We start from the raw sequence: 22,289 nt of genomic DNA, 5'->3' as shown, positions 1-22,289 counted from the left end.
GTTGTTCCATTCTAATTTAATATAAACGTTCTGTGTATTCTAAAGAACAAAATCTTTATTATAGATTATATTACAGAGTTCTATTTGCAAGAACATAATCCCAATTCATGCCACTGAACCTATGGGAAGAGAGGATTCGATTTAAGACGAAAGAAAGCAGGTCGTAAAAGCGAGGTCTATTGCATATTAAACTCCTCTTTCTCCCTCACTTTTTTTTTTTTTTTGATGATCTTTAATAGTGAAAATACGAATAGTGGAGTTGTTTTTCCGTAATACTCTCCTAAATACTGGCCGTAGTTACTTCGGCCTAAGTGCAACCATTTCCATGCAAAAGAAGAATTATTTTGATAAAATTGACCTTGCTTCGGTTCTCACGCTTTAGCAGCAATATTCTTTGATCACGTATATTAAATCTCGTGCTATTTCAACTCTCGACGGTACCGTGCTATCAATTCTTGCAGTCTTGAAAGCACACAACTATAATACAATATTTGAGATCCTGGATGTTGTCTCATAAATTAAAAACGCGTCAAGCAAACATAACTTCCCCCATGAAAATAACCCACTAGTCATCGCTTGCTAATATCAAATTGCGTGTGATGCAAAAAACGTTTCCATCAGCCTCCTCAGCGATTCTTGGATCAAGCTATTTGAAATACTCGACAGGAGCGCACACTCTAATATTTTATTATTATTATTCTTCTTCAAACGCGCATTCATTGCAATCATTTCTGTCTGAAACTGAGCTAACAGCGGCAACTAGAAATTGTAGACAGCTGTAAAATTAATAACTCTTTTCCCAGACAGAAAATAAAACTTTGTTTCGAATTCATTAGCTGTAAACACTTGTAGTTTAAACACTCTCACAGACCAGCTAAAATAAAGTCTAATATAAAGTCAGACAAACGCCTGTTGAGACACCATTGAAAAAGCAGTAGAAATATTAAATATGTCTGCTGGAAGATAATGAAATATAAATCAAGTTAAAGATCGATAACTGGTGATACTTGCAATTTAAAATAAACAAATAACAAGTTCACTATCCAGCATCAAGAGCCTTGTAAGAAACTGCACATTGCGAAATCATGTTGAATAAAAAGTAAATGTGTACATGCAGTTAACTATTTATGCAGTATGATTTCAAATCTTCATGGTCTTTATTTTTTTAATGCTCTTTCAGGTCTTGAATAGGTGGGATGGCTCTCCACTGGTATAGAAATTCATGGCCACCTAAAATCTAGGTGGTCTAGCACAGGCATTAGAACGACGCGATCAATTAGAAGGATCTGGCTTCTAATAAATGACTTTTCTGCGTAAAGGTAAGTTAGCTGGTCTTACACTGAGATAGAACACTCAAGTTTTTGAAACTATAAAGCACGTAGAGCAACCAGAGAATGCACATGTTTACAAACATAATACTGTACTATTCTGAGTTGCTTCAGCTTTCATTTCAAAAGATCAACTTAAAATTTATCATCCACTTTATCCAATTTCCATTACAGTTCCTCATCTTCTACATGCATCCAAAATACCAACCATAGGATCGTCATATTATAAAGCTTCCAAAAACGGTGTTTTCCTGTCTATGGCAGAAAAATTTAATTGACTCGCTTTTTATATTGCGAAATAGCTTCAAAACAATAATAGCAGAATTATAGTCAGTAGTTACTCGGACATTTTTTTTATGATAATTCCTCCTTCAAAGGGAGATACTGAATTGCTTAATTTATATATTTTTTAATATTTTCTTTTTTAAATATCATTATTTAATACTAATTAAATATAATATTATGTTTAATTAGTAAATAATATTATTTACTAATTTATCACTTTATTACTATTTATTATTACCCTCTTCTGCTCTAACCTTTGCTGTCCTTGCGCCAACAAACTATAAGTCACTCAATCGACCTTCAACGGTTGTAAATCTTTAGTGTCTTAGTGTTGTGAATGGGTTAAGTGAAAGATAATCCGGATTTTTTATTTATTTATTTAGAAAGCATACATCATTCAGGTTTTCAATAAGTTGAGTGCGCGTCTCACACCAGGCGATGAATCTACCATCTAAAGACATCGCAAGCGCATTTATGCTTTATGCTATGTATGACGAGATTCGAACCGAAGTAAACTGGAAAGTAAAGACGTTCACCAACCAGCTGTCGAGATTACGAAAATTTCTTCCTTATGCTGTGTAAGATTTCTCTTAAAATTGTAGCCTTCAAATTTTGGTATTGGAAAACCTGTGTTTTCATTTATTGTTATAAAGACCGAATGCCGTTTTGGAACATTATCTCTCTCTCTCTCTCTGATATTTGCAAAAAAATTAAAATTTAAAGAATTAAAAATTAAAAAGACATTAAAAAATATATTCAATATTTTTTTTTTCTTTTCGATACTGATGTGTGTTTACAATGAAGCGTATGAAGTTGCACTTGAAACGATCTACAGATAACATACTGTCGAGAGTTCTTCGCATTGCAACATCAGATATGAAAGTTGATTTCAAGGATTTATGCAGAAATGTCATAAGCCTGTCAGCGAAATGATTATGCAACGGACGGGTATATTACAGGGGCAGAAGTTCCATTTTCTAAATTTTTCGGTTTATCTTTTCTTCTAATTTAACACGAAGGGGTTTGCAATATTTCAGCAATCCTGTTAACGTCCCAAAGACTAGCGTGTGGTTTTTTATTTTATTTAAAAAAAAAAAAATACGTGATTACATTTCTGGTAGTAAAGAACTGGCCTACGATTGAGCGGAAGTGGTGGCGGAAGTCCAGGAAATGTTGTGGTTAACCCTCCAGTGCATAAGGACGAGATTTTGTCCGTGCACGAGGACAAAATGAAACCGGTCCTGTTGTCCACGTTAAGCTTTATGCGGATGAAACACTGAATACTTCACGAGATCTTGTGTTTGAAGCCGGAAGAGACGACAATCGTGCCAATGTACACAGAGGACTGTGTCACAACCATGGAAAGGAATATCAATGAAATAGATTGGAAATGTTCATTCATTCACTGAGCGTTCTACTTTTGATACAACTGCTTCCCGAGAAGAGGAAATTCTTCTGAAGTTTCTTTTTCACCAATACTCGGTATATGGTGTAAAGAGCTGATAATTAAGTTTCTTAGAATATCTTTAAAGAGTACTACACATTTGGAACAAAGCTAAACGACTGTCTAATGTGTTATATCTTTCTCTGTATTTCTTTCCTGTAGACCTTACTCTTCCTCCACACTTTCTTTTATTCTACTCTTTCTTTCTTATTTCTATCCCCTCGTGATTTACATCATGAGGTATATAGCATAATAATAACATTTTCTTGTGAGTGCAAGTTAAGTGGTGCCATCTGTTGACAACATGAAGGAATGAATAATGAATCGCACTCCCAAAGAAAGGTTATTCCAATAATAATAATTTTATTCTCCACCAACGGACTTTCAGGCTTGTCTTCATTTAATAAGCAACACGAACTCGGCTTCCGACTCTTGAGAGCGCAAAAATTTAGCCTCTCTCTTTCCCATTTTTTGGAGGGGGGGGGGAATCAACATTCTTGGTATACCATTTACCGTCTTTTAAGGTCTCCTTACGTCTTTAAGGTCCCTTAGCTCTCGCTAGCTCTTGGATTCCCTTCCCTATATTGCAAGGTTTCGTGGTATGGTTGTTACATCACTGTACTTTCCGCTATACCCCCCCCTCGTTTTCCATGCCACTCAAAATATTAATTTATAAAATTTTGATATACAGTAAATCAATAACCAGATTTTATCTGTATTCAAATTTATCCAATGAGAATAAGGATTGAAAAAAAAAAAATTTTCCATAGATGTTCGAAATATATATTGTCTATTGGAATATATTTATGTATATTGAACGACTTTATGTATTTAGCTGCGAGTGAAATTTCAATTATGATTAAATATTTAATAGTCAGATAAAATAATCAGTTCAAAAACATCATCCCTCCCTTCTTGAATGACTAAAGACAGATTAAATATTTTCATTTCACGCAATTTGTACCTTGCATGGGTGAACAGCTGATTTTCACTGCAAAAATAATAAATAAGTTTATCCACTTCCGTAAGGTTTAGAAAACTGCAGTTTTGTATGGAGGTACTTCCAGTGCACGACTGACTCATAAGAAATCCAAAAACTGCAACATTTTTCAATACCCTAAAATTTCGAATTTACTTAAGCCCATTTTCAACTTAAAAATGGACTAATACATCAGAATAGGAGTATTTCATAATTTAAAATCACCCCTCGAGAGGGGGATTTTAAACCGCAAAACATATTGCCAGAATTTTACACCACATACCCACAAAACAATTTTGTACTACTTCGGTGACAACATTCAAATATTTTGGGGAACGTAATTGTATTTCCATAGTTGGATTTTATACAACTATGGAAAAGATAGCCTGACGGAATGTCTCAATCTTCAGTAATATTTTAAACAAATATGAATATCTTTACATATTTCAATCTTGGATCTGTATAAAGCAGAAGTTATATTATTTAACTGTTTGCTTTTATTATATAGTAAATCTATATTTTTGAGCAAAATAAGCTGGCTCTTCAACGTTATAAAAATAGCATCCCATTGTTTCCGGGGGGGGGGGGAAATCTTAGTTGTTCGGTAACCACATAAGAGGCAAAGCTAATTATTCAGCCTGCTGTACCTCGGAATATGTTCAGTAATTTTTCCGTATGACGTCATCGCGCAGCTTGCTGAATGCTAAATGAAGTTTTATTTATATATTTTTTATTTGCTACTTTCAAGGTTGTGTGGATGAAAGCACGTTTTCTCTCGCTGTGTGATTCACTTAATAGACTTCAAATACGTTGCCAATTAACCTTGCAATGCTGCGGTTCTTGTTAACTTTAGTTTGGAGAAGATTTGTTGCGAATTTGACAATAAAATTTGACTTTTTTTTTTAACGAAAAAACAGCATAAATGAATAATTCTAGGTTAACTTCTCCTGATTTAAAATATTTCTCAATCTGCAGGTGTCTTATTCTGAGACTTACACGTTTCGTAATAACTTGACAATGAAATTCGAATGCCACTTCGCACGTATTAGGAATTTATGGTCTTCACTTCAAACTGGACTCTGCAAAGAAATGTGCGATAAAATTAATCTATGCTAAGTGTTTAACTTATAGTTCTCGGAAAAGGTCTTGATAAATACTTTTTATCTTTTCTCTAGCTGATAATGAAGGATAAGATTTTCTAAGCAGCAATCAAGTTAAGTTGGACTTGCAGAGCGCGATCTTAAGAAGCAAATGAACACACACAGAGAGAGAGAGAGAGAGAGAGAGAGAGAAAACTCATTAAAATGTAACAAACTGGAGGCAGGATAACAATTTATAACAAAACATATCCTGAAAAGTAAATAAAATAAAACAAAACTGCTTAATTATTTCACATATTAATACATTGTTCTATAATAATTAAAATCAATATTTTAATTAATTAAATGCCAATTTTATTGTTTTTAGATTTTATCTTGGACCGCAAAATACCTACTCACGTGGCACAACTAAGCATTTCGCATTTCTCTTTTCTTGATGTAATTTACTTCAGTTTTTCACTAATAGAATACAACATTAATTATGTTATTAGAAAAATCTGGCAATATTGTTTAATTATAAGGTGTAGACAATAATAATATCGATTCGTGGAATGGACAAGTAGGGCAGTCTCCTCCAGGGGATATCTAATACGCATTGGTTTCCTCTACGTCACTTCCTGGGCAAGAAACAGCATGGGTGGATCATAGGAAAGTATCGGTCCAAGTGAATCCCCCCCCCACAACTGTGATTGACCTTGACATTAGATAGCATTTTACTTTAAATCATCAGTAGGTTACTGACTCGTCGATCTATCAACCCATCAATCCATCAAAGGCACGCCCCAATGGCGATAGCACGATCGCCCTTGAGACTTAGGTTCAAATTCTGTCTGTGATGAAAGAAATTTTCCACACCTTTTTCATACAGAAAGCTGAGCTGGTCTTAAATAGAGTGAAAAAAAAAGTTATTTTTTCTTCAAAACCAGCCAAAGAACAATGCATTAATGCCCCTAGGACTCCCTCCCCACTGTTCTATAGCGGCGATACTCTAAACAGCTAACTCCAGATAAAAAAAAAAAAGAAAAAAAAAAGAAAAAAAAAAGAATATTGGATCTGAATTATTCTTATTTGTTGATTTTATTTATTTATTTCCCTTTGATACTCCAAAGCATAGCGCTGGACGTATGTAAAGACTAAAAGCAATATGCAATCTTATCAGAATCATTCCTGTGACTCAAGCTCAGAAAGGCTATCCTTGGAGCTGCGTTCTAGCACTGAGGGAGAACTCGCGATACTTTATCAGTGTGGGCGTTTCATTAAACCCATCCTACACATATTACTCGACAGTTTTTATTTCTATTTATTCTGAACTGAAATTTAAGTCATACGATAAGCAAACATTTTAAAAGGCAATTTAAAAACAATAAAAAAAAGAAGTCTAGGCTGTTGCTTCTGACTGATAAATATAATATAATATATATATATATATAAACATTATGATAAAGAAATTTCAACGTTTACGGCTCATCATAAATGTCCATTTAAAATGAGTAGCTGGAAAACATATGTTACTTAAAAATAATCTCCAAAAAAAAGCAGACAGAGTGACTATCTGTCACTCTGTCTTCTTAAACAACCCAACTCAGCTCATCCACTGAATATTATTAAAATGAAAAGTAGACGACGTAATAAGTGAGGAATGGAGAAAGACTTCATGTACAAATAACTGCTGTTTGAGAAAGCCATCTATTGTTCAAAATTATCTTATGACGTTAACGTATTGTGACGGAGTGACTATATTATTTAATATGGCTGGGCGATTTGGTGGTTCGGTTCCGTGCAAGGAAGCTACGTGATTTCAAGGGAAAGAAGTGTTTTGCAGATAAGTATTGTTCCGATTCAAATAGTGGCTTTCTGACTACAACTATTTTTAAGAAAGAGCAGTGTTGTTGTTGTTCAAAATAAAATAACACTGCAAAATAAAAAACCATGCAGTAGTAACGTGTGCGAAAAAGGTAAGTAGAAAAATAAAAGATATCATAATATAAACAACGAATATAAGAACCCCTTAATGTCTGTTTTCAAGTGCTTGCAATAATAACCAAAGGGCATTTTCATTAATGATATACATACAGAGCTTCAGAGAGAATGTTTTCTACACATTTCAAGTTTTAACTTCGGGTTCTATTAACCTGTTGAATTTCAGGATACATATATTGCACCCCGTAACCACATTTAAAGGTGTTCAATATCAATAAAAATTGCTTCATACTGAACAACAGCTTCGCTGTGTATTAATTGTTGATCTCACAATGCAAAAGAACATTTGAAACTTTATTTCATAATTCCTAAATTTAATATAAAAGCGTACAATTGTAAACAGATGAAAATTTTGAGTTTAACACATCAAGAAAAATGAGAAAATTTTCATACATGTAACTCATGTAAAATGGTAAAGCAAATTGTCCAATTCGGATCACAATTGAAAACGAGGGGACATATTCAATACGAACGTCTGTCAAAATCACGTGATATTTGTATGCGCACGTTTATTTATCATTTGTATTTTCTTTCTGTTCGGCTAAACATTGCCTCTTCCATCTTGTACTCAATCGAGAGTCATGGCTACACATTGCGTCCCCCTCAGTAGCGACACTGCCCTTTAGTTGGAAACACTTGGGTTCAATTTCTACAATATTATGAGGGCAACGATCAAAAGGGTGCTTCATCTAAAGGTGAGTTAGCCGGGCTCATACAGCGGTTCAAAGGGACCCGAAATCTCGGTTTGTTCATCACGCATAACATGCACATCTAGAGAACGCAAGCAGTTAACCAACGTAATACACTTGCCTTAGTTGCTTTAGAGCTAAATCTTTAGGCAATTAGTAAGTGTTACTATAAGTTATAAAGATTCCGTCTTGTACTCTGTTAGTATCAAGGTGATTAGTCTTCAAGTACCAATACAGGAATGTCCTGTTTGTGTTTCTTATTTTTCAGATATTGTACTTGGGTTAATTTGAGCGAAGTCGCCCTCGCACACACTCTCTCTCTCTCTCTCTCTCTGGAGGAAATTCTTCAGCGCATTGTTTTGGCACTGTGCCTCATCTGCTATTTGATACTCGTCGGGCAAGTTATAGGAATTTATTGCGCTTGGGGAGACAACACAAAGATTCGTACCGAGACCGCTTCGGAATGAATTATTTGGATTCTATCCATTACAGAGAAACAAAGCGCTTCGTCACTAAAGAAACATTATAAGGCCTAAGAGATAATCGATTGTTTTCTCTGTCATGCATTAGAAGTTCCTGGAGCAGATACTGCATATCCCAGTTCCCGGGCATGTGTATCAGAAAAGTTATCCATTTGTAGCCATGATTCTATAACTACGTGACATTATTATTAATGCCGCTGGAGAATACTGCTTAAAGATTGAAGCGGGGGAAAAAAGAGGAACTCGATTTAACATCAGCATTCCCTAGCTCATATATGAAATTCCAATATCGTTAATGAATTCTTTGACAGTTCGAAAGAATGCGCTGAAAGAAGGAATGCCATGCCTTCTCTCTCTCTCCCACCATTTAATTCAAATACTGCAACCACGACAAGTAACTGTTAAAGAGACCGAAACATGAAAACGAATATGGACGCGTGTGACTGATGAATGAGTCGATGAACACTGCTGCAGTTTTGGTTACTTACTGCAATTGCTGCTTTCAGCAAGTGTTTAGATAAATAAATAAACGTCGCGGAGAACGGAGAAAGATTTATTATAGTTGATATGTTTCCTAAGATGCGAAAAGATAAGCATTGTTCAGTTTGCTTCAATTCTTCCGCTGTCATTGCTCCCATTCTGAAGGGAACTTTTTATCACTCCGTATCAAAATAGGAGAAAATATGAGGATGCCATCTTAGCATTAAAATTTACTTAACTTTATTCAAAAACGACGCTTGACTATCACTTGTCGCCAATTTAGGTTGGACACGTGATCCGATTCCTGTTTGGCTACCAACATTCTTTCAATGCAAGGGAAATTATAAAATCAACTAGCTGGCTTATGAGACGTTGATAAATATTAAGTGGAATTTTTCACTAAACTGCTGTTCACACTAACGCCACCATGTTTAATTACTAAATATGTCTTTGCGACACAGTTCCTAATTATACTGGTGCACTGTGGATAAAGTTCTGAGAAAATATTTTATTTATGCATATACCGTCCACTGTATAAATTTATCTACATTATACTTTTCACGAATGTCACAATTGTTAGAAAAATACAAACAAACACACTCGCATCTTGAAGAGAATTGTTTTCAAGTTTCTGATTCGACAGGAGAAAAAAAAAAAAAAACTGTTCCACAAAACAAAATAATGCTTCTCTCCGAGCTACGTGAGGAATTTCACGTCGTACACGCACCGCATATTAACAACCTGGAAAACTTCCCAGTCCTTGAGTTCCTTCCGTCAAATGCCGCCTAACTTTACTTTGACATGCGTCCATCGTATTTACTTTGCTTTGCGTTCTTCCCGTACATCCTCATCCTGCTTCGTTTCTGTCACATGAATAGGGGTATTCACTCCGTCATCGGGGGGGGGGGAGAACTCATACGTGATGCAACTCGCCAGCAGGGGTGAGGACTAGAGTGTATATTGCAAAGCAAGTTACTTAATAACAATAACGTCTGACACAAAGAAAGATGGATAAGAAACTGAAGTCTCTGAGATATTAAAACTCGAGGAGAAAGCAAAGCGGAAGTCTACTGTTCCCTTTGCACGGCCTATAAGACCTAAGAAAGAAAAAGAAAAGGGGGGGGGAGTTCAGAACCGCTTAAACTCTGAAACTGATTTTCGATCGGTTATAATCGTTCAGCATCGCCTCCCACTTGCCCTGCTGGTCCGCAGTCGAGTGGCTGAAAGTGGTAATAGATGTAGCTGTTAAGCGATGTGTTTATATGACGTGATTTTGATAAATAGCTGCTGAGTAAGATGTCCCTTCTAGGACATTTCATCACCAACTAACTAGAAGCTTCTCATGAAAATCCTATTCATTCCCTCACAAAGAAACCGAAGTTCCTGATATGCATTAGATAAAACTGTAGTTGTTCTTCGTGTGATTTCATTAACTTTAGCTATACTTAAAAGCTAAATTTAGTTTTTTTTTTTTTTTTTACGTGGACCCACAAAAGGTTATTATAAACCTACAGTACATTCGCACGCCAGTGGACTAATATATATTTTTTAATTTCCATTTTTATTAATTTTATATATATTTTTATTTATTGTATATCAAGTCCGAAACCCTGCACTGGAGGCCAAACGTGAAACTTTTTTAATGCACTTCAGGCTTCTAAAAGTGGGACGGCGTTCTCACATCGTTCATCTCCCACCTAAAGACAATTAGAAACATCCATGCCCACGGCGAGATTCGAACCCGCAGCCTGTTGGTCGGAAAGCAGATATGCTAATCACTAGGCCAACCAGGTGGCAAATTATGTTCCTTCAAATTCATATGGGTATCGCAATCATTCGGTCACCATATGAACAAAGCAAAAAATAATGTTAAGGATAATATAATATGTGCATTTTAAACACATTCTTCTGATTTAACGGTAAAACGATGTTAGCTTTCCTAACTGTATTATACCACCTTTATTATTATTATATTAACGAAATAGTACATTAGTAATGCTCACTGGTGAGAAAGCTACAGTCGCTCAAGGAACTTTTTTTTTTTTGTTCTCAAAGTACTAAAGTCAGAGATATTCTCTTGGCTTTTTTATTTTTTTTAAAGAAATGTGGCAAAAAATAATGATAAGGTATTAATGATATATATGTGTGTGTGTCACCCCACTCACGAGGGGATGTACAGGCCCAGCATAGATTGAGAGTGGGATTAGGTTTAGATCATCCGAAAACTGAGCTCAAGAAATCAAAACACGGTACTTTTTCAAGTCAGGTCCCCATAAGTAGGTTCAGATCCAAGTTGCATTGGGATTTGAACACTAAGCCGAATCGAAAACCACCCACCGGACTAACTAGGACGGCGGTAACGCCATATCAAATATTGCCATCTGGTTACAAAAATTTATCCCCTTCATGGAAAAGAAGTGAGGAATCGAAAGTTCTGGAGGTCAAAAAGGAAGAAACATAAATTGAAACGGACTTCCAAGTTGTTTCATTCAGTTCACTGAAGTGCACCAGTTTCCTGATAATCATGACTTGTAATCATTTCAAAATTCTCACACGGTCAGGTGGCCATACCTATACGTTCCAATCTCGACGATATCGCACTCTAGAAACGCCTTTATATTTCGATAAACAACATCAAAATCAAACGTGTCTTATCACGGTCTGTTTAGGTATTCGTACGATGACAACAAAACTATCAGTCACACACCAATACATTTCTGCGCGTAACAAGAGTTCGAGGTAAAAATTATTCATTCTTATTACACATCAGTGAACATTATCTCTTTTTTTATGTTTTTATCTATCCTTGAAAAGATTAGAATTCGATATTACATTGTGTGGTGAAGAGCAATTACTAGAAACACTCTAATAATACAAACGAAAAGGGAACCGATTTGTTCTGACCCAGAACGCGGGTGCAATGTCCACAAAACGAACAGTGAATCGCGCTCTGAATGAACATGCCCCAAGCCAATCACAAACAGGACGCCTGCATCAGAGCGCGAGGAGGAGCCAGTTACTACTAAGAAATGGAACTTTCAACACTGGCCTCCACCACGCATGCGCCACACCGGTTTGGCAGTTCACCAGAAAAGATGGGACACGCATAATAGCTGCAAATACATTTCCAGGAAACACAGATCGGTTCGACCGCTGCCGTTTCTGAGTACCAACGCGGATAACAGCGGCAAACGACGGCCTGGGGCAGGCTGTTTAAAGTACTTCGACGTGATAGTGGGGAAACAGTCCGCGTGCAGTCACGGAACGAGACGGACCTGTTGCTGACGGTGTATCTATCCCGAGGCTGTATGTCGGTTGTTGAGATATTGTTGTCTGTTACCGTACGTTGTGTGCGGATCGAAGCTGGATATTTATATACTGGTGAGTACCGGCGCTTACATCTTACTTATTTCTACTGGGTGTATGCATATAAAGTTATAATTTTAACTGTAAAGTATTTTAGCGAGGATTCATGCCCACCGGACTCGAGGTATGGCGGAGAGAATTTATTAACGAGATAACATAATGGCACTAAACGAAACTAGCATATTTCCAATTATTGTACGCGACTGGATAGCAAACGACAACGGGAAGGCATCTTGACATAATCAGTGTATTTATACACTGCACACTATGTATTACAAAGTAACCTTATAATATAAGTAAAAATGCCAGAGAGTAAACAAAACAAAATAACGTACTGTATTTGCCAATTTTACTAAGAAACTAGTGTGATTTATACGAATGAATAACTAGAAGAAATTCCGTTTGATTAACTTGGTTAATAAAATGCCCTACTAATAAGAAATATTTATAACTTTAGTTTATTTGTATCGTGTACTTTACTGTAATAGCCAAAATTATGGATATTATGATAAACTAAATGTTACGAATATAACAGTTTATCAAAATTCCTCTTTAGACTGCGCCACAGTATATTGTCTAATCATTTGGCAGCGGTAGTTTATCGTATGCTTCAAGCTATTCGAAATTCTTATCAACACAATGTATTTCCTAGAACTGCGAAAAAATAACATTTTAGTCTCGTGTTGTGGTGATATGATTCGAGGTAAACAACTACGAATGTCTAAGCCTAAGGACAGGCAACCTCCATACATGATATGGATGTTTCTTTTTAGAATCAATAAATTATAAGATCTGGTAAATTAGTTAAGACCATGGTGACATTTGCTATCTTAACGGAATTAAATAATCTAAAAATAGTACTATCAGTAGTAATGACTATTTTGCAAAGTTCAACCTGAAAACAATCTATTTATGAAACGGAAATCGATATCTTACCGAGAAAGAATGAACACCTGCCTAATGGTTAGTTCATTTGCGTTTTAATATGTTGCAGACGCCGGTTAAATTTTGCTTACTTAACAGCAAAAGTAAATACTGAACGAAAGTAAATATGTTACAAACAAATAAATTCTTCTTCGCTAAAGATCATGGTGGTTTTGTTCTTATTAGGTTATTGATGATAGATGGCACCACATTAGCACGTATGTTAAAATTGTATGTTTATTACATAACTTTATTTATTTTAATTTAAAATTAAAAAAAATTTTTGAGTTCTTGAAGTAAAAAAAAAAAAATCAGTATCGAGAAACAGCGGTAAAATCAGAAAATGATTCTTGCAATGACGAACCGGTAACAAATTTAATAAATGAAAATAGGTTTCACAAATTGTTCACGCATCAGGTATTAAAAACAGCTTTGAGATTAAACATCTCATGGCTCTTGCATTGATATTACGAGTACCAGGTTATTTAAATAAAATAGAAAGTAAATCTTAATTTCCGAGATTTTAAAAACCGTTAAAGATCGAACATTTCTGATTATACATTTCCAGTATCTTTCATACAAAAGATTTGCTTTTAGGTTCAAGATAATAGCAAATTCGGACAGACGATTAATTAATTCCTTGTACGTGTACTTGATTACCATCATTTATTTCTTAAATTTCAGCACTTCCTTTTCTGTGGGCAGTTGGTAAACCCAAATATTCATATGCGCGTATGACATTCCTGAAGTATTTTCTTCAACACATGTTTTTTTAAAAAAAGTTCCATATGGAATGAATTATTTAGCCTAATTGCTCGTTTACTTCCGCACAATTTACTGCGGTAACGGAAGGGTAAAGCTAAACCAAATGGCAAATGAGTTAAGTTGCCCAAGGATAAAAAATCTTGTTTTTGAATTAATGGTTATTTTTAATTTTATGTTGGTGTTGGGTAGGTTTTTAATTTAAAATTTTTCTGCTATCAGATTTCGTTATCTCTCGTGTAAAATAACAGTTTTTCGTCTTTGAATAAGGCTTTAAGTTTACTTAAAGTTATCAAAGCCTGTGATTCACTTTCATTTTTCAGACATTTATCTCTTGAATAATTTTTACAGGTGTGTGCGTGCGTGCGTTTCTAATTTCTGTTAAGTGAAATTAATACACGAAAGCGAACAACAACAAATTCAAAATCTCCCAAGCTGTAGAATTGAGGGGAAAAAAAAAAAAACGTGCACGACAATCAGATATGAATTGGAAAGATATGAATACTTGGGATTAGAAATGCTGCACATCCGCGTATTTTCTTGTTTGTCGATTTTTCTGTACCCAGGACTCACTTGGAGAAGAGGGGCTCAGTTTGTGTGTGCGTCCGCGCGCGCACACAAACTGAGTATCCGTGAACATACGCACAACTAAGCTCTGTCAAAAAATTCTTACTGTTTTTCTTCCAATTAGGTCTCGTCCATATCGTCATCCTCAATTTCTTCTCTTCATTCATACATTTTGTTCTAACGCAAGTAGAAACCCCTAAAAGTGTTTCTTAACGTTATTCTGCAATCTCTTAAATAAAAAAAAAAATTAAAAAAATTCGAATCTTTCGAATGGCATCCTTGGCATTTGATTCTTCCATTGATTAAAATTTGTTTTCACTTGAATTTTCTGCTAAGAGTTTGGAGCTTTTTCAGATTTCTGGACATGCTGCGACCCTTCCTGAGCATCATACTCTAGCATTTGTGACGTTCCATTTTATATATATATATATATATATATATATATATATAAAATAAATAAATAAAAGTAAAAAAAAAACGTTTTAAGATTGATTGCAAACATTTGAACACATCATTTTTTTTAAACCTAGGGTTTTATGGTAGTAATGTTTTTTTAGGGGGGGGGGAATCAGTTGAATATGCAAGAGAAAATATGTAATTCAATGGATGCGGCAGAAGAAAGTAAAAATTTTTTTAAAATGTAACTCCTTTTACACGCTTTTATAAAGCATGTATTGTACCAGTCTTAATTCATTACGAGCTATATCGTTTATCCGTTTTAGCCATCAAAATTGGAAATCCTTTTTTGTTAAATGCCTAGATTATAATTAATATCCCCATTATCTGAATTGGTCATCACTAAATATCAAAATTTCTGGACCGGAACACCAGATGTTTGTATAACAATCACCTCAAGGATGCTTGTTATTGTGTGGTGCCGATATGATAAGATGACTGAATAGCTTCGGGAATCATAGGTACTAAACTATTTGCTTTTAGGTGCGCCATAAAACAAATGTTTCTTCTGTAACGTGTATAAGGCTACTCTGGATGTAAACATTTTGATTAAATTTGGTATTTTGGAATCATTACCAAGAATTATAAATACATTCGAAATAAGTTACGAAATGCACCTTTCATTTTTTTTTCAACTGCGCCCCTTTAAAACAATAGCTGAGTTTGAGATCCGAGAAATCACTTTCGAAACAGCTCCATCTCCGGGGAAGGCATCTGTATCATTGCCCAAGACTTACGTGAACCAGATTTATATGTCGGTATACTAAACAAGTGTTCGTACTCCCCATCCCTCGAGTAAGTTTCAGGTCATCTAATAATGTGCATGTTACAAAATTCCGTCCATAGGAGACAGTGATGAAACTCGACAGGCTGTCGATTTTTCGTTTTTCTGTGATCATCCCACTCACAAAAGGTTGATTTTAAAAAAAAATAGCACATCAATACTATAAATTGGGTAAGAGTAAGATCATCTTGAGAAACCCAGCTTTAGAGACCGAACATGACATTTTCAAGCCATTTCATGCCTCCGGTAAACATGATGATCCCACATCGTGTGATGAAAATTATATAAACAAAAACATTGATGAACACCATTCAAAGTGAAAATCGAATCCACATCCTATCTATTGGATAGCGAAAACGATACATTCGGCCAACACTGTGTAGCTCTAATCGCAACTGCAGATTGACGGCTCATGTGCACTTAAATATGAGACATGCAAAAAGGATGTTGTATTGTGCATAATTAATATTATTGCTCCCTAAAGGTGTAAAAACGTTATTAATAAGTAAAGTTTAGTATACTAGATGTAGTAAGTCGCAATATAGTAATAACTGTACAGGTGTTTATCGATAGCCAATTACTTGAAAATTGTAAGAAAATTTATGTGCATTCATTATTAGAAACTCAGGTTTATTCTTCTTTTTCAGATCATTGAAGACTCAAGGAGTCCATAACTATTTCGTGCCAAGCTGGTTTCATGTTTCACCTCCCACAACGAACATCGTGATCCCGGGACGAGATGTTGACCCGTCTTCGTATCACCGAGGTTGTCTTCCACGTGCCGCTCCCCACATCGTGTGTCATTCCGTCCACGGAGTTAGTGACGGGACAGCTGACAGGGTGGCCTGTCGTGGACTCGTCGCAACGCCTGAAGAAAGAGCGCGTGCCCAGCGGCACGGTATCCCCCGTGTCGCCCTACCCCACCACCCCTACCTCCGACATGAGCTTCTGCTTGAATGTGGATTTCCAGCGGATCCGTCAAACGATGGACAAGTTACGTGAAACAGGTTTTTATTACGAGGGCTTTACGAGCGCTCAAGCAGAACATTTGTTATCCAACAAGGAGGTGGGGACGTTCATCGTAAGGGACAGTTCGCACCATCAGTTTCTGTTCGCCCTTAGTGTCCAAACAGAACGAGGCCCCACCAGTGTACGGATCCACTACGTGAACGGTAGTTTTCGCTTGGACTCAGATGAGAGGATCACCACCCTTATGCCGCTCTTCGACTGTGTTGTCGACCTCGTTGAATACTACGTGACTCTCAGTCGTTCTGTGAAAGGATCCTCGTGCGTATGGCTCGATCCCACAGGGCGCAAAGGTTTGCCAGTTCGCCTAACCCGTCCCTTGTACAAACACGCTCACAGCCTCCGACATCTAAGTCGTCTGGCTGTCAATCGATGTCTGAAAGAAAACGGACAAAATCAAAGGATCCTGGACAGCTTAGGACTACCGACAATGCTAAAGAACTGCCTCAGGGACTACCCACATTCACTGTAAACGAGACCGTCCGCCCTCAAGGGTCCAAATATAAATCGGGGATGTCCAAGTTTCCGTCCTCTTCGTGGCCTTCTTCAGCAGCTTCTCTGAGGGAACACATCGACTGATTCTGCTGATAAACATTGCGCTGGGAGAAATCCCACGAAAGGTTACGTCAATAATGACGTCGTGGATGCCTTATGCTCTTGCTCTGGTGAGGAGGGCTTTACTACGAAGTACACGGCGTAGGGTTTTCACACAAGTCGTACCAGTTTGAGAGGATCACGTGCTTCAGTTCCCTGTTCCAAAGGCGGAGGTTTTCGTAACGCAACGCTAGATATCGTGGTTGCCAGGGCCCGTTCCAGTAATCGTGGCAGATGTGACCTACTGACCTGTTTCTGCCTTCGCTTTCTATGAAGTGTAGAATGTCTTAAGCTTATTATTTGTTAGTAAACTTATTTAATTTTTTTTTAGAAATTTTTCTCATAAGATTTCGAAACAAATTTTGCGTTGCAGTTTTTTTCCTTAAAAGGACGACGCACAAAATCCTAGGTATTAATGTCTACTTTTAAAAAACCTTCAGAAGCACTTTATAATTAAGTACACTTAAAAAAAAAATTAAAAAAAAAACTTTTTGAGCTTCTCTTTCTGTTCTTTCAAGGACTTAACAGTGACGTCACATTCTCATTAATCCGGAAAACATGAATTTGTTTTGTACCACGGCAATCCTTTCGTCTCTAGGGAGCTGCCGATGAACGATGCGTGGAATACCTGTTCTTTGGCAAGCAGCCAACGGTTGTGTAATTATGGTCTGTGACCGACTTCGCCAACTGTGGCTTTTGGAGGAGGGAAGGGACGGCCCACATGGCGTACCGCCAAAAAAAGAAACTAGAACACGGAGGGGACACTGTTGCGGTTTGTACAGGTCAAAAAATATTGCTTGTTTTTCAACAGAGAAGATCTCCCCCATTTGTAAGCAGCTGTTACGTCGATTATATTGTTTCTGGATGGTTGAGTCACCTGTTACGGTCTGACAGCGTGACTTTGTACAAACTCTGTCGTCACACAAATGTAATATTTATTTTGTACAATAAGCTTGATGTATAGTCTTTACAAGATATTTCAAGTTAATAAAATATTTATATTTAATTTAAATACATGAAGCTCTTTTATTTCAAACAAGGCACTGAACTGTTTCGTACATCTATTTATTGACACAGGAGTCTACTAAACGGTCATTTATTACATTCTTGAGATGGATGCTAATTAGGACAAGCTATTTATAAAACATCCGCGTTATTAAACAGTACATCAATTGAATTTTTGCATGTTTCCTCTCCCCAATCAAAAACCAGTATGCGTGGATATCAAAAGGTGACAAAATATAATATGCATATTTATAGGCCAACAAAGGCATATACATTTATAAAATTTATATGCTTTTGTCGATAACAATTAATAGGTTGATATTATGGTTGGACATTATCGCTGAGCACTGGTTTATTTATTTATAAAATCAAAGGAGAACATGCATTCGTAGCTAGGAAGTATTGTGAATTATAGATATGACCAAATATAGAGATTTTTGAATGTAACATCCAATGGAAAGTGCCGAATGCAATAATCTAGCTTTTATGACGTTTATGATGTTTTATTTACCGAGGACAATCCTAACCGGAAATATGGAATCTGCTCGATAGAGAAAAGTGGGTTGGCGGAAGTTCGTTACACTTGGTCAAGTTTATGACTCTCCAACAAACAGATAAATTCACTGAGCTAAAAATATTAAAACAATGACTCATAAATTCCATTTTTATTGCTGTAGAATAATGAGCGTGTCAATTCGATCTTCCTTGGTGACAAAAAATGAATAATAAATTAATGCGTATGAAAGGGAGAGAATGATAGTATTAGTTTGCAGCACAGCATACAATTACATATAAATATTTATAGAAACAGGATGTGTTCTAACTTACTATATGCTGTTTAAAAAATAAAGTGGATAGTGCAGATCACCGTCGACCTCATCAGATGAGCAGCTTGTCATTCCCCACATGTGATTTAGCCAGAAATATGTAATAAACGAATCCAGATGTGAATGTTGCTATTGCCAAATTCTATAATGCACAAAGTATTGTAATTGCAGCCTGGTTGTCTGAATGGATATACCCATTCTCCATCCAACAGTCTGTGGATTAAAATCCTAAGGCCAAAGATTTTTGGGATAACCTTTAGGCGATAGACAATTGTCATCGCACCCTGGGCCTGAAGTGACATGAAATCTGTTCAGTCTCTAGAGCAGGATTCCTAAATAATCTAACCCTTAGCCCTTCCATGGAGATGATGTCCTACAATGTACTATAGGTTTATATCCTTAAGTGTTGCATAAATGACATAATCAGCAACTTGCTCGCAATATCTCCCTGACCTCTTTTCATGAATATCCTTGAAATTAAAATTTTTGTTTCCCAGAGAATATATAAACAGGAATTTGACATCTTCATTTCTAAACTCTTAAGTGCAAAAAATTAAGTACCATAAATTGCAAGTTGTAAATATTTTACTTTGGACTTGATTTTTATACAACAAAATCAGTGCAAACCTGCTTTATACATTTAAATGAAATACATCATCAAAGACAGGTAATATTTAAAGTTCAGACACTAAAATTTTGCTCTTGCTATAATACACTTTTATACAGTATTGGAGTTGATATATGCGAATTTCTAAGTTAAGAATTTGTGATTTGATAAAGTAGCACAAAACAAGCCCAAATAATGATGTATTTTTACTGCGCTTAATATTTCATTAAGTTATGTGACGTAATGTATTTTGCACATCAGTCGTGTGTGTGTGTGTGTGTATATATATATATATATCAATACAACCTTAGTTCCAATTTTATGATAATTTTTGTGAAAAAAAATGTAATGTACAAAAAATCGCTAAATATTCTATTAAAGTGTAGGCAGTTATGTTGGTGATATTTCAGTATCCATCATCATTAACCACAAATTCCTGATGTGTACCCGCAGAGGGTGTATAGGATATTATGATAGAACTACATGAGACATGAAAGTTTACAACATTATTAACTTTCTATCGGGAACTTTCCTCCAAATTAATCTGTTATGTGTAAGGACTCCAATATTATCAGATGTTTTATTTCGGTCTTTTAAGGATCTTCTTATTGCATCAATCCGCTTAGATGTTGGTCTTCCTCTGAGACTTTTCCCTACTATCCTGGCAGAAACCACTTGTTGCATGTTGCTCACTCCTAAATACCAGCAATCTGTAGTTCTTTCTTGATATCCTCATTTTAATATGATATACTGCCAATGATATTATTTGTTCGCTCCCCTAATTTTTCTAAGAATTCTGATATCTATGGTGTCCAGTCTTTGAGGTGTTTTTTTATTTCTAACCCCGCTCTCAGATCCATAAACTAAAGTTGGTTTGAACACTGATTTGTATGGATAGTTAGTGTCTTGACTAATTTCTCTTATTCCATATAAATTTACTCCGTTGACTCCTTACCATACCAACTTTGGTCTACTTTCGGAATATGGTAGCCATTCTTCCATATTCCGAAAGCATCTTTTTGTTGTTGTTTTTTTACCTTAGAGTGTGATGTAATTTATATTGCGCCTCGGGTAGAAATTATAATATTTAAAACATAAATAACTCAAATGAATTCCAACCATGATGTTAAAATTGTATGAGCTACATCATTTTCACTCTGAAAACACAGAATAAAGTAGGGCAATGAGTATAAAATGAGGGCTGCTATGAACTTGTTAATTCGTTTAATTATAAGTAAATGTCGGCATTTGGTAAAAACCCCCCTTAATATTTACAGCTTTTAATTTTTGTTAAAAAAATCACTGGATCTTTTTTAAGTAACAAAATCATTAAGGACGCAACACTAGAATTGAATTATAAAATAATTTTGACACTGCTTTTACTTTTTGAACTCATTTAGTGTAGCTCAATTCATCTCATCTTTCGTAATATGCATACAAGTGCTAGGATTCTAGGTGGGAATTTTTACTTGTTCATTAGTTCTTTCAGTATGTAGTTGAAGCATGTTGCATTTACTAATGTACTTGTGTTATGTTTCTGGAATTATTAAGAAAAGATTTTGCAAAGAGAATTAATATTATTTGGTAATAAATATTATAATAGGAATGGTTACTTTGCAATATAGGGTAGGTGTACACAGGAAATGATAGTGCGATAATAAGTTTTTAATTTGTGTGTGTGCGCGCGCATGTTGCTGCTGCTTTAGTATAGTAAATAAAGTTAAATAATTAAAACGTTCTTCGTCTTTTGAAACCACTTGCTTAATGGATTAAAATGTGGAAAAAAATATTAACATTATATTGGATTAACAGCAAAATTTTGTAAAAGTGTTTCACGAAAACTTTAATGTTACTTGATTTATTTATTTTATGGTGATGTTTCATAATTGCAAACGGAAGTATAACTCGTACCTGTTTGGTAAAGGTTATTTCTAGAATTAATACATTCTATTAATTCCAGCCATTTTTTTTCAAAAAATAATGAAGTGGTGCTAAATTAACGCCAGATGTCTCTGCTCTATTTTCTCTACGATGGTTTTGTTTATATAAATTTTCTTTCTGAACATATGTATAGAACATTCTTTAATTCATGTTATGTTGTTGTTATGAAAAATATTGCTACTACGAGTTTCCATATTTGTAAGTTTGCAAATACAGTATTTTGTTTCGCATAATTTTAATTTCTATGAGTTAAACAAATTAATGATTTCGTTTAATACATATCTGCCGCGTGTAACCCAGATGCACTGTTTTAATAAATCGTCTGCTTCGGAAAGAATTTCTTTAATGAAGCTTTTTTTTAATGTATTTTCATTTCGCTAAATTTACAAAGAATTATCAGATTTTACTTCACTGTCCTTAATTAATATTTGAGGATTGTATTTTATTATTAGCAAAATCCTTGGGAATTCTACATAAATGTTATTTAGTATTAGTGATATTTTTGTGCATATAGTAAGGTACCGAAGCCTTACAGTATAAAAATAAGCCTAACATATCATTGTCCTTGTCAGCAAGCATACTCGTCTGACCAGAGAGCCTGTTTCCTTCGAAAATCGAAACTGCCACCTTTTTGTGTGTGAATTTGTGTTTTTAATCGAAAAC

At 35.4% G+C, this 22,289-nt stretch overlaps 1 protein-coding gene and 1 long non-coding RNA gene across 3 annotated transcripts in view; one reads left to right on the top strand and one right to left on the bottom strand.

The window, feature by feature from the left end:
- Positions 1-13,209, bottom strand: part of LOC150107970 (uncharacterized) — a 50,010-nt gene extending 36,801 nt beyond the window's left edge. Inside the window, exon 1 of the long non-coding RNA XR_016550637.1 lies at positions 13,070-13,209. This is a non-coding gene — a long non-coding RNA (uncharacterized LOC150107970). The remainder of the gene's footprint in view (positions 1-13,069) is intronic.
- LOC150107969 (suppressor of cytokine signaling 2-like) lies at positions 11,890-18,258 on the top strand. 2 transcript variants are annotated; one of them, XM_090415487.1, is made up of 2 exons: positions 11,890-12,148; positions 16,274-18,258. In XM_090415487.1, the coding sequence occupies exon 2, from the start codon at positions 16,366-16,368 to the stop codon at positions 17,122-17,124; it is 759 nt and encodes a 252-aa protein (XP_090271613.1). In that variant the 5' UTR covers positions 11,890-12,148; positions 16,274-16,365; the 3' UTR covers positions 17,125-18,258. The 2 variants fall into 2 exon arrangements, with proteins under 2 accessions (XP_090271613.1, XP_090271614.1); XM_090415488.1 differs by lacking the exon at positions 11,890-12,148 and adding an exon at positions 12,917-13,096.
- Positions 18,259-22,289: the final 4,031 nt, after the last annotated feature.

Source organism: Typopeltis vanoorti, chromosome 3, assembly GCF_054136105.1.
Source record: "Typopeltis vanoorti isolate ZY-2024b chromosome 3, IOZ_Tvanoo_1.0, whole genome shotgun sequence".
NCBI classification, from domain to species: domain Eukaryota; kingdom Metazoa; phylum Arthropoda; class Arachnida; order Uropygi; family Thelyphonidae; genus Typopeltis; species Typopeltis vanoorti.
This window is presented reverse-complemented; position numbering and strand designations above follow the sequence as displayed.